A 12368-nucleotide genomic window follows, 5' to 3' on the forward strand; every position below is an offset into this window, starting at 1 on the left:
AGGAATGATGGAGATCAATGTGTCAGAAGGCTCTGCCGGGTAGAATAAGATGAGCCTGAGCATTAGCCACTGGATTTGGCAACTCGGGGCGATTTGCAACTCTAAGAAGGGAGTTTAAAGCCTAATTTGAGGTGTATGCAGCTAATAAGTAGCTGGGTGGGGATTTAAACCCACACCTTGGCTCCTGTAGCCACTGTGGTCCACTGCCTCCATGGCCAGGGAGCCCTTCTGACTGTGGCTGAGCCGACCCCCACTTCTTTTGTTGGCCTCGGTCTGCTCCCACTCCCATTTGTTCTTTATATTGTCTCAGGCAGCTAAAATGTATTAGGTTGAACTAAATAAAATTGCTATTTTAGTAGGTCAAAAACACTTGAATATTGGCAAATGGTGTGGTTCAACCTGAAACATGGGTGTAAAGCACTTAGCATCGTGCCAGGCACGGCCTGAGTACCCAATAAATGCCAGCTCTTACTCCACATCTCATTCACTCCTCTGTTGGGGTGTTGTTATTCCCTTTTTCCTGGTGAATAAGGTCAGGAACTTGCCCAAGGACTCACAGTCACCAGCCTGCAGAGCCAGGAAGGCACTCATGCTGACCAGAGAGCTCTCTCCCTCCTGATTTTGCCAGCATGCTGCTTGCTCCTGGGCAGAGAGAGAGAGAGAGGCCAGCCCCTCTGCCCTGCTCCCTCCTGGGGCTCCTGGAAGCTCAGACCCCCCTCCCAGAAGCCTCCCAAGACCTCACTCCCCCTGCCTAGGGTTGCAGCTCTGGGAATGACCTCTCTCAGGGGAGACAGAAGAAGAAATGCTGCACTGGAAGGCTGAGCCCAGAGCCAGCCCAGGAGTGGAAGGGGTGAGGCATTGTCCATATAAGGACACGTTTTCCTCTCTATGTTGAGCCCCCCCCCCACTCCTCACACCACCACCTTCCTCCCTCCTGCTTCTTTGGGGGCACCAGCAGACCAGCAAAGGACTCCAGCCCTGGGGCCCAGATCTAGAAATGGAGTTCAGTTTCATCACAAACTGATTAAAACAGACAGAAAATACATGCTGCTCTTAAACTTTTATTACTATTATTTTTATCCCCTGGGCAGCCATGTGAACACAAAGCTGGTTCTGATTAAGCACGTGGTCCTCTCGGCCCACTCCTTGCTGTGGTTCTCATGGACAGATTGATGGCTAGTGGCTCGTGGTGCAGGTACAGCCCACAGGGGGTGGGGGTGCTGCAGAGGGAAGAGGGGGCTCGTTCCACCCCTGTGGGGCTCCAAGTCTGGCGGTGTGCCTGGTCTGCCAGGGAAACTTGAGCCCCTTGCCTCAGCGCCAGATGGAAAGATAAGGAACATCTACAAACAAGGCTCAAAGCACATGATGGGGTGGTGTACTCACAAGCAGGCACCCAAGAGCTGAGGACGGATGAGGAGGCAGGAGACATGCAGCAGGGGCCTATGTGGGGGGTGGGGGGGGGCTTTGTGAAGGTGGAGGATTCTAAGGCAGATTTGGGAAGGAGGCGAGGAATGGGGCGAACAGGAGAAATGAATGAACAGGTAAATGATCACTGTCGCATGCATTCTCTCCCTAGAGAGGGCTGTGAGGCAGAGAAAATAAGTGTAGTTTCCCTTGTACAAATGTGGAAACAGAGACCCGGGGCAGCTGAAGTTATTTGCCCACGATCCCAGGATTGCTGATGACAAAGCTGCAACTAGAGCCCTCTTCTCTTCATCCCTACTCTAATGATGCTTAGAAGCAAAGCCCATCGTGACCCCACGAGGAGAGAAGGAATCTCAGTCCCCGTCTCCTTTCTTTCAGGAGCCCAGGAAAACTGGGCCTCTCCTCCTTTGCTTGCTTATGCCTCAGTTTCCCCATCAATTAAAATAAAATCTTGGTCCTTCCTTGTCTCCCTCCTCGGATGCCCCGGAACTCACTGGGAAAAAGACGGCAAAGCGAGTACTTACGCCAAGGAAGAGAGAGGACTGTCTGTGCACACTCTGTCCTCGCCTCCTCTTCCTTAAAAGCGGGGGAAAACAAAGAAATTTCTGGGTGCGCCTTTCTTTGAATTGTCATTGGTGCTGTCAGAAGGTGCTGGTCTTGAAGGAAGGGAAGAAGGGAGGGCCCCAGACAGGGAACCATAGACTCACCCCATGACCTTGGTTTATGGCAGCCTGATGTGCAAATGTCAAGGGAAGTGTACCTGCCCAGCCCCTAGTTCTGTGCTTCCGAGCCCACCCCGCAAAGCCCCAGAAGCCCAGTCTAGGCGAGAACACGTGTTAGAGTCTGGGATTGCCCTGCCGTGGAGGCGGGGACAGGGAGATGGCCCTTCCTCCCCAGACAGGCCACAGGAATGTGGCCAAGCGTCAGCTGGAAAGTCCCACCCCCTCCCACCTCCCTCTGTGCTTCCTGTTCAGGAGCAGGAAAAGGATGCACAGGAAGGGGCTGGGAGGGGGAGGCTCCCCCCCACCCCGCCGCACCCGGCATAGTCCCTGAAGAGAGTTCCTTGTGGGGAAAATGCTGGAGCCCAGTGATAGCGGTACAGCCAGCTCCTTCTTATCCCGGTCCCAGCAGCTTGCTAGAGTCCAGTCTCTTCTCGGCCCAGTGAGGGCCTTTTCCACCCAGCCCAGCGCTATGTCGCCCTGCTGCCCTGACAAGGGAGGGTTTCCCCCAGCACCTTCCACACTGGGCATGAATGGGAAGGAGGGGGAGTGGAGGACAGCCCTGCGGAGTTGTGCGCTCACCTGGGCAGCGTTGCAGCTCTGCCCAGAGGCTGCCACTGCAGGGTTCCAGTGGCTCTGCTTTGGAGAGGGTGCAGAAGCCCCCACAAGGGCTCCAAGGCTCAGTCCAGAGCCCGTGAGGCATGCCGGCCGCCTGCTCAGAGGCCTTCATCTGGTCTGGAGGTCTGAGTGTCAGTGTCCCTTGGTACAAGAGTCAGAGACAACAGGCTGCGAGCCCCCTCCAGACCATGAGCCCAAGGCAGCAACCCATCCCCCGCTTCCCCTGTTCAAGAGACCTCTCTACACAGAGCGGGCTTTTGGAAATCCAGAATGTTTAGCCCAAGTGAGTTAGGACCCAGTGAAGGGAAAAGATAGGCATTGGTGTGCAGAGGGGCTCTGGCTGTGCCCCAGCGCTGCCAGTGATGCGATTCCGGCGGCCCGTGCCTTCAGCAGAGGCAAAAGCGCTACCCAGCTCCCAGGATAGACTGTCCATCCATCTTCAGGACAGCTGTGCTCTGCACCTGATTTATAAGGCCGGGTGGCGAGGACACTCCTTCTTTGGTGCTCTTGAGAGGAAGGTGCCTGGCCTGCCCAGCAGGCGCTGAGGGCCCTCAGAGTAGAGCTGGGACGGGAGGGACTTGTTGGGGTTGAGGTGGGATATTTATTGCAATGCCTCTTCTGCTTCCTTCCCTGGGCAGCTGCCTACTCATGTTTGTCATTACCTGTTTTGTTCCAGATGCCCCCACCAGTGAGAACGCCAAGGCCCCGGAGATGAAAGCCCGGAGGCCAAAGAGCTCTCTTCCTTCCATGCTAGGAACGGAGAGTAAGTACTCGTTCAGCTCTTCCAGGCAAACCCGGGACTGAGGGCCGGCCACTTCCCTGCCTGTGCTCCTCGGAGCCTGGCCCCTGCCACCACCCTGGAGCCCTGTGAGCTCCCGGTGACCGAGCCACTGGCCTTTTCTCACCCCTCCCACCTCTCCAAGGCCTGAGTGGTTTTACACATCCACATCCTCTGGCAGCGTCACTCAGGCCCCTTGTGCTTCCCACCAAGAACCCTGGGAGACCTTCCCCTAATCTCTCCCAGTTGAGTCTTTCCTGCCACACAGACCTTCTTACACAGTGGCTCGGACCAGATCACTGCTGGTTGGAGTGCCCAGCGGTCCCCAGAGCCCACCAGTCCCGTGCAAGTGAACCTCTCACACGTTGCCGTCCTGGCACACCTGCCACGTGTGTGCACACATTCTGACATCCAGCCTCAGCCTTTCTTTCCAAGCGCTGCCCCCCAGCTCCTTACTCCTATTTCATCCTCAAGCCAAACTGAGCTCCTCTATGTGCACTGGACACCCCTGTGTTCCTCCCTCTGTGCCTTTGCCCTGGCACCTCTCTTGTGGGACAGACTCCCACTGAAAAGTCATCTCATCCCTGAGCTCGTCTTTGCTCCAGCTGAAAGGAACTCTGCCCTCCCGTGAGCCCCCACAGCACTCAGCATTCCCCTTCTGCCATTGGCTGTCCCCTTCCCAGGGTCACGGTGACGTGTCTGTGTCTCATCCTCCTTCCTCCTTTTTAAGTTCCATGGGCCTCCACCTGGGCCAACTTAGGGGTGCACCTTTCAGGATGCCAGTGCCGTGACCTGCTCATAGAAAGGCCTTACCAGCATCTCTTAGAACAAACTTGCAGCTGTGGACTAAATAGCCAAGCAGGGAAGGGGCTTCTCCTATGACTCTGCCTGACTCTCTCCCTCTTTTTGGATCTTGGCTTCCCACAGAACCCCTTATAAGCTTTTAGGCGCTGTGACTAGGGTCCACGGCGCTTTTACAGGCCCACAAAAATATTTCAATATCTTATAAAATTAGGGGAAAATTTAACTTTTAGGTCAAAGAAAATGTTTTAATTCATAACATTAATATACTCATCTTTATACCAGTGCAGTTGTAAAATATAATTTATGTATGTATGTATGTAAGTATATACATTTTTTTTTTTTTCCTTTAGTGAAGGGAAGGAGCCTTCAAAGGCAAAAGTGCTTAGACTCCACAAAGGTCATAATGCAGCCCTGGCTTCCACTACTGATTAATTATTGGTCTAATTTTGTTAGAAGTATGCTTCGAAACCTCCAATTTTAACAAAAGATACAGGGTTGCTTGGGCATCGCCAACACACTCTGTGTTTTAAAAGAGCGAAAGACAAGACAAACTCTTAATTACCCATACTAATAAAGGGAAGTGAGCTAGATTAATTCAAAGGCTGCCTCTCTCTTTCCATTACAAGGCAGTGTTCTGTAACTTAGTTTTATTCTCATCTCTTCAAAGCAACCTATTTACCTTCCCAATGAGGAGCTTGGGTTCCTCGTGCACATACCAGCCAAGCTTTTGGGGGTGAGAAGCACGCTCAGCCTTCAGTATGCCAGGGCAGCCAAATTGGAATGATGATTTCTCATGGATATTTAACCACTGGGAGCCTCCGATTATCACAAGTGGACGTTTAATAGTAAGTTGTTGACAATGCATAAACAATTCTAAGAAAAACCTAGTGAGAATGGGTTAATGATTTTTATCTTCCCAAAGGATTTCTTGGGCCTGTGTTCTATTTAGTTATGGGAAAAAGTCCTCGGGAGAGACATGGAATCTCTTAAGAGCGCCAAGTGATGGTGAACTGGGTCTGATGCGATTGTTCTCCTCTCCTGGGAGCAGAAGCAGGAGTGCCTGGAGTTTGAGCTGGGAGGTCAGCAGCCTCCTGTCCTCAGCTCTGGCACATCTATTCTGGTGAGATCCCGAGGGGAGTGAGGTGGGGTCAGAGGAGAGCCGTGAAAGAGAAAAACAAACTGGAGACAATGAGCAGACCCAGGACCTGGGCTCTTTGCCCTGGAGAAGAGAAGGCTGTGGAAAACCCCAGCCAAGTTGCCATCATGCGGTTCCAGGGCAGGGGCTCTCAACCCTGGCTGCATGTGAGATTCACCTGGGGAGCATTTAAAACCACTGCCCCCTGCTGCACCCCAGACTAATTAGATCAGAATCTCTGGCAGTGGGGTCCCGGCTTCAGTGTATGTTTACGCCCCTGGGTCATTCCAAGGTGCTGTCAGCCGGGCTGGAAATCATCTGTCCAGAAGGAAGCCTGGTGCCCTGGCACCGCTGCTCTTGGGAAGCAGAACCGGGTCTAACTCTACTAACTCGATTAAATGTGGAACCACCGCAGGCCCCAGGCCCAGGTCCTCAGGGCATTTCCATCACCTGCCTTTAGGGAGAGAGCAAGATGCTCTGGTGGGGTCTGGGCGCCATGGTTCTTTCCCCTCTGAAGGATGCAGAGAAGGGGGGCTCAGTGGGCAGTGCTGCTCCAAGGGAGGGGCAGCTGCAAGTGCTTCATCTCCGTGGCAAACACACACATTCGTGACTGCATCAACTCCAGCTGACACTGCTTGTCTGCTGAAGGGGAATTTCACTCTGTGTAGAAAGCCTTCAGGTTGGAGTTACAGACAGATGTCTTACTCCCAAAAGAATGGAAGTGTGTGTCTCTATGTATAGTAATGGCCATGTTGAATTCCTCTGTCGTCCCACACCTCCTGCCCCCCATCACCCAGCCTGTCACTCCCTGGGGCACTGAGAGCATTAGCAGCGTTTTTCCTTAGAAACCTGCAGAGTTTCCTGGGTGCCTGTGTACCACTGTGCGGCTTCCTTCCCAGGAGCCTCCTGAGAAGGCAGCTGCCCAGAGATAGGGAATGAAGGGGGTGTCTTTTAGGTCTGCACCCCCAGTTCTTTTCTCACTTTGGGGGATGATTTATATGATTTATCAGTTACATAAGTTAAATATGCATGCCTTCTTGTTTACACATTTTAACTCGTACAGAAGTTTACCAAGTACAATGCGAAAGCCCTCTTTCATCTTACCCCTAATTTCACTCACCTCCTCAAATATATCCACAATTACTTTTTTCTGAATATTCACATATACACATGCAAATATTTCAGTTGGATTTTTTTTCTCACAGAAATGGAATTATGCAGTCTGTATACCTCTGCAACTTGCCTTTTTCTCTTAGCATTGCCGTCCCCAGTCCCAGACATCTCTGTTTCCATGGGAAAGCCCAGATTCTCACGTTGCTGAGTGGTCTGGCTACGTATGTGTGTTCATTTTCATCAAGGGCTGGGAAGTACCTAATCTAACCAGGAAATCCATCTTTCCTCCAGTGACCGAGGGAAGGCTGAGTGGTTTCCTTGTCAAATAGATGGTGGCCAGATCCCTGTCTGCATGCCCTCCCCTCCCCAGCCCGGATGTTTGGTCCTGTGAGGGAGCTGTCAGGTGTGAAAGTGGATGGTACCTGTCCACACTGGCCTGAGAGCCCCTGGGGGCACCGCTGCTGCCTAGCTCTGGGGAGCGTGAGGGAAAAGCCAAGCTGATTTGCCCAAACCCAAGGGGCCAGATGTGAGCAAACTGACGAGAGTACAAGTTAACCTGACAGACACCAACTCACGAGTACAGAAGTGAGGATTTTGGGGATGAGGATTTTGGGATGAGGGAAACGCTAGGCCAGGTTATGAAAGAGGAGAGGAATGTGGTTTGGTTGAGGAGGAACTGTAACACTCCTCTTGTGAGGGGAGACTGGAGGGAGGAATGCACAGGTACTATCGTGAGGGCCCCCGATTCGGTCACCTGCCCATCACACAAAAGAGTTTTTTGAGCACCCATGCAACAGGCATCATCTTAGCCACTCAATCTATGTCACTTCAGGCAAGTCTTATTCCACTGAGCTACAAATAGTTGTTCCCATTTTACAGATTAGCAAATCGGAGTCTTAGAGAACTAAAGTGTCTTGCCCAGAGCCTCACAGCTCACAGCTAGTTACATGTGGGCCCTGCGAGGGCAACCCTGATCTCCCTTCCTCCCACACCACCCTGTGCCTTCCATAGTCTCAGGGCCATCCCTTGTGCTGTCCACACAGTGGATACTGTCCACCAGCGGGGACAGAGGTCTGACTGCCGTCAGAGCTGGGGGGAGAAGAGGGTGACAGCCGGCATGCTTCCCTGCTGCCCTGGGTCTTAAGACCTGTCAGGGTCTTTGCTGCATGCCTCTCAATGGGAATTTTTTTCTAACTTTATTTTGATATAATTTCAAATTTACAGAAAAGGTGCAAGACTAGTACAAGAAACTCTTGTACACCCTTTACTTAGATTCATCAATTATTTGCATTTTGTTCCATTGTTTTGTCATTCTCTATGTATAAACTCATATATATATATATATATACACACCATTCATCAAATATTCGTATCTATATATCTATATATACTGTATATATACTATATATACGCTTATATCTGTTCATATGTATTCACCATTCCTCATATAGACATATATATACCGTTTACAAACAGAGACATCATGCCCTTGACCTCTAAATATCTACTATGTGTCTCCTAAGAACATAACCACAATGCAATTATTAAAATCGGGACATTTAACATTGAACCGATACTGTTTAACCCACGGTCCCATATTCAATTTTTGTCCATTGTCCCACTATCCTTTATGGCTGCTTTCCCCCATCTTGATGGGAATTCAGTCTCAGCCCTCCTGGAAATCTTTATGCACTCCTCCAGCCCAGAGTGGGTTGTCTCCCACCTTTGGAGAGAGAACAAGAGAGACGTGCGTGGGCCCAGGGGAGAAGTATCCCCACCTGTGACGGGGATGGGGGATGTGGGTAGACAGCAACACCCTTCCTTGTTGGACCTCCAGATGCCCATTTACTGTGCCCGGTGGGGCAGTGCTCAGGCACAGGGCATAGCCAAACAGCCCCTGGGCTGGAGAGCAGGAAATGAATGTCTTGGTTCTGCCTCTAATTGAACATGTGGCCTTAGTCAAAGCCCTTCCTCCCTCTGCACCTGTCAAATGGGGACTTTCTCGGACTGACCCACCAGGCCTTTTCCAGCTCTGACATAAGCCGTTCAGTAGAATGCTTTTCTTTGGAGTGATACAACGCAGGTGGGGATGATACACCTTTTGTATCATCTGGTTCGTGAAGGGTAGAAGCTCCGGCAAGCATGAACACACAGTAGCAGAGATATCCTGATGGGAAGGAGGCCATATGCATAGAGTCCAGGCTTAGTGTGTCCAGCTGGAGGGGATCTGACTGGAATTTTGTGTGAGAGAGGCATTGATGGGGCTGAAGGATGGTTTGAGAAAATACAGAGAGGCGCTGCCAGTGCGATAACAGGCTCAGGGGTTCCTCCTATCAGTCCATAAAGCTGATGGTCTTTTAGAAAACAGATAGAGGAACATCCACAAGGTGCTTTTACAACTAGGGGACAGGAACCAGTGCCTGTCCATCTCTGAAATTTCAGTGCCTGGTGTGAAGTAGGGATATAATAAGTATTTCACTTTTCAAATGTATTTATGAGTTCCCCTGCTTCTGGGATCTGGGGAGGATGCAGGTGGAACACCACTTTATATTCCATGCCTGGCCTTGGCCTTGAGCTTCACCTCTGATATCGGTCACTTTGACCTCACTGACTACTATCCCAGATTACGATGCTCTTAGATATCTTGCCTTGGTCTCCTGTATGTATGTCTCTCTCTGAAACCAAAACCAGTCACCTTGAAAGCATCTTTGGATGTCAAAGGCAGTGTCCAGTTATCCAGAAGATTTTCTCCAGGATCAAATCTTTCTTTTGATCAAACTCTCTCCAGGATTCAGAGGGCTGGAAGGAAATGCTGGAGAGATTAGGACTTGGCATCAAGACTTGCTTGACAGGGAAAGATGTGGGACCCTGGGAGAGAAGTGGGGCTATTTCCATGAATGTCTTTGAAAGCTGGCACCAACTCCTGGTTACTCCCAACCAAAATACTGGTCTCTGAAGAGTGATGGTGGTCATGCCACCCTCCACCACACCATGCAGGTGGACCTGTGCTTCCACTCCTGGGCTGCCACCTCCAGATCCTTCCCAGCTCTTCCATTGTCTCCCACAAGCCAGTTCAATGGCAGGATGGGTCCTTCCAGGGGAGGGCCTGGAGGATACCCATCAAGCAACACGGACACTGCTGTCCTGGCCATACTGGGCTGCCTCTTTCACAACTGTCCTGATGTTCTGTGCCCTGGGGGCTCAGGGCTGGGTGTTTGCAGTAACAAGAGGAGCAGTGCTCCTCTGGAATCTTCTTACGTGACAGCCTTTGCTATAAGGGGATGTGTATAGGAAATTTGTCCAGCGATGTTCATTCTGGGAAAATGACTAATATTTTTCCACAGGTTTGTAAGGAGGAGTTGGAAAGGGCTTAATGTGTGTGGGGCGAGGGAGAGGGACATTGTTGGGGGGTTTTCAAGTCCCTTGGAGCCCTGAGCCTCCCCCACTGCAGGACAGTGAGATTCAGCCTTCCATCCCCAGGTCCTCACCTCCACCCTCCTGTTCTGACACAGCCCTGCAGGGTGGGTGCTCTCCCTCCACACATCATCCAACCCGAGTCCCCTTCAGGAGCTTGTGGCAGAAAGTTAATGCTGATTTTGGGAATTGTGAAGGGTTTAATGTCTATTTTTAGCTAACTACCTAAAAAAGGAAATGTCCCCAGAGAGGCAGAGATCCAGGGGCCTCCCTGTACCCTAGGCTGTTCATGCCACCTCCCCAATTCCCTTTGGCTTTCCATTATCTCAGACCCTTTTGAAGCTGTAAGACCCACCTTCAGGTTCTGTAACTATCTCCCAATTGCTGGCTCTGATCTTTCCGGAGATCACTGGAGAGAGGGACTCATGTGTCTTCAGATTGAGCAGTCTGGAAACTTCTGTGGGGTGCCGACCTCTGCCCTCCCAGGGCAGAGGAAGGTTCATGAGGCCAGGACTAGGTGGGTGGGGGCAGGCTGGGGCAAAAGCATAAGATGGATTACCCAGACAATTGTAGGCCAGCCTTCCCAGCCCAGCCCCATGTTTCCCAGGAACCTTCTAAATTCAGTGCTTTGATTTGTGATGTGTTTATTGGGCTGCTTCACTTCTTCCAGCCTCAGTCCCCTGTCTGGGGTGGAAGGCCCAGCACCTGGCAGCTTTGATCTAATTGGTAACAGAGCAAGGGACCTTCTCCTTTTTGTGAAAAGTTGCACAAGGATTCAAGCCAATGGGCTTTATCTCTGAGCATCAGAGCCCAGGGGTGGGTTGGAGTGTTCTCGGGAGTTCCCATGTTAACAGAGATCCTCGGGGGTTCCATTCATTCCTTTAAGAGCTGTTTTGTAGCCTGTGCCAGATACTGAGCTACGCACTGGGGATACAGAAAATGAACAGGATGGGCCCCATTCCTGTCCCCAGGGAGCTTGCTGGGGTATATGCGTGTTGGGAGCAGGTTTCTGCAATTGCAGTGCCTTGTGATGACTACTGATTGAACTACGTTGGAGGGGCATGGAACCCAACCTGGCAGCAGTGATGTGTGAGCTGAGACCCGTCCCAGAATGTGCAAGAGTCAGCTAAGAGTTGACAGCAAAATCCTGGCAGTGCAGAAACTGAAAGGCCTTCAGTGTAGAGTACAGAGCAGTGCCCCCTGGAAGCTGGCACAGGAACCAGCAACATCCACACCCCAGGAAGGTCAGGAATCTGTGTTTTCAGCAAGTCTCCTGGGTAATCATCATGCACGCTAGATTTTGAGAACCACTGACATTGAGCATACAGGGCATGGGTGACGGTGTTCCCCAAGAGTTAGAAAGAAGGCTGGGGATGAAAGTCAGGGACAAATCTTGAAGGCCCTTGTCTGGTGAGTTGGACTTGATCCTACGAGGCAGTGGGCAGCCACTGGAGAGGTTTCAACAGTGGAGTGACATCAGACTTGCGTTTGAGAAAGACCATTTTGGCCACCGAGTGATGGATGTATTAGTGTGGGGACAGGGGACCAGAGGTCTAGGAGGTGGTACAGTTAGGACTAGAATGGTGACAGCAGGGATGTGGAAGTGGGACCAAGGAGGTTATCTTGTTGATGGAATTGAAAGATGTCAGTTTGTGACCGGATATGGGCAGTGAGGGGGCCTTGGGAGAAATGGAAATGAGCAGCAGTACAGCGAGAAGAGCCTGGATTGGGATTTGGGTGTGTTGGGTTTGTGGTATGTGCCTAGGGAGATGGTGTCGGGTAGTGGGATGTATGGTTGGGCCCAGGAGACAGGTCTGGGCTCCAGGAAAAATGAGGGCAGCAGAAAGAGGGATAAAAAAGAGGAACTCAGAGAAGTTTGTGGAGTTAGAGTTTGAGCTAGTTGAGTTAGAGCTCAAGCAGTGCTGTACCAGGAGGGGTGTGCCATCTAGCGATGACTGTCTGGGAGAGGGACAGACCCAGTGGCAAGGAGAGGGAGGACACTCTGCCCTCCTTGCCTCACCCTGTGTCTGGGGTTTGCAAAGATGGTTGGATTTTATTTTCCTTCTGTAATACTCCTCTCTGACAATGGCCAGCACAGGATGTTTGGGGTGCTGGAGAAGGGGGTGAGGGACAAAGGGCTGACAGCAATAATAATATAATAAGAAGGGTGCATCCAGAGGAAAAGAAACTAGTTAGTGACCCAAGAAGTACTGAGAGCTTGGACATCTGGACCAGCAAGAACTTTCCCTCTTCTGAGGACCTGAACTGGGGAAGGAGCTTCAGGCGCAGCATTAGCGACCTCATGTTAGGTATAAAGCTGACCTGGCCTACAGTGTGGAGACTAAACAGGTGAAGCAAAGTA

At 51.3% G+C, this 12368-nt stretch overlaps 1 protein-coding gene across 8 annotated transcripts in view; it reads left to right on the forward strand.

The window, feature by feature from the left end:
• MYLK (myosin light chain kinase) overlaps positions 1-12368 on the forward strand; it is a 281962-nt gene that overhangs the window by 209830 nt on the left and 59764 nt on the right. For all 8 annotated transcript variants that reach the window (XM_067034429.1, XM_059064332.2, XM_067034430.1 and 5 more), the window contains one exon: positions 3439-3525. In XM_067034429.1, coding sequence (XP_066890530.1) covers positions 3439-3525 — 87 coding nt within the window. The remainder of the gene's footprint in view (positions 1-3438; positions 3526-12368) is intronic.

The sequence above is a fragment of the Kogia breviceps genome, chromosome 5 (assembly GCF_026419965.1).
Source record: "Kogia breviceps isolate mKogBre1 chromosome 5, mKogBre1 haplotype 1, whole genome shotgun sequence".
NCBI classification, from domain to species: Eukaryota; Metazoa; Chordata; class Mammalia; order Artiodactyla; family Physeteridae; genus Kogia; species Kogia breviceps.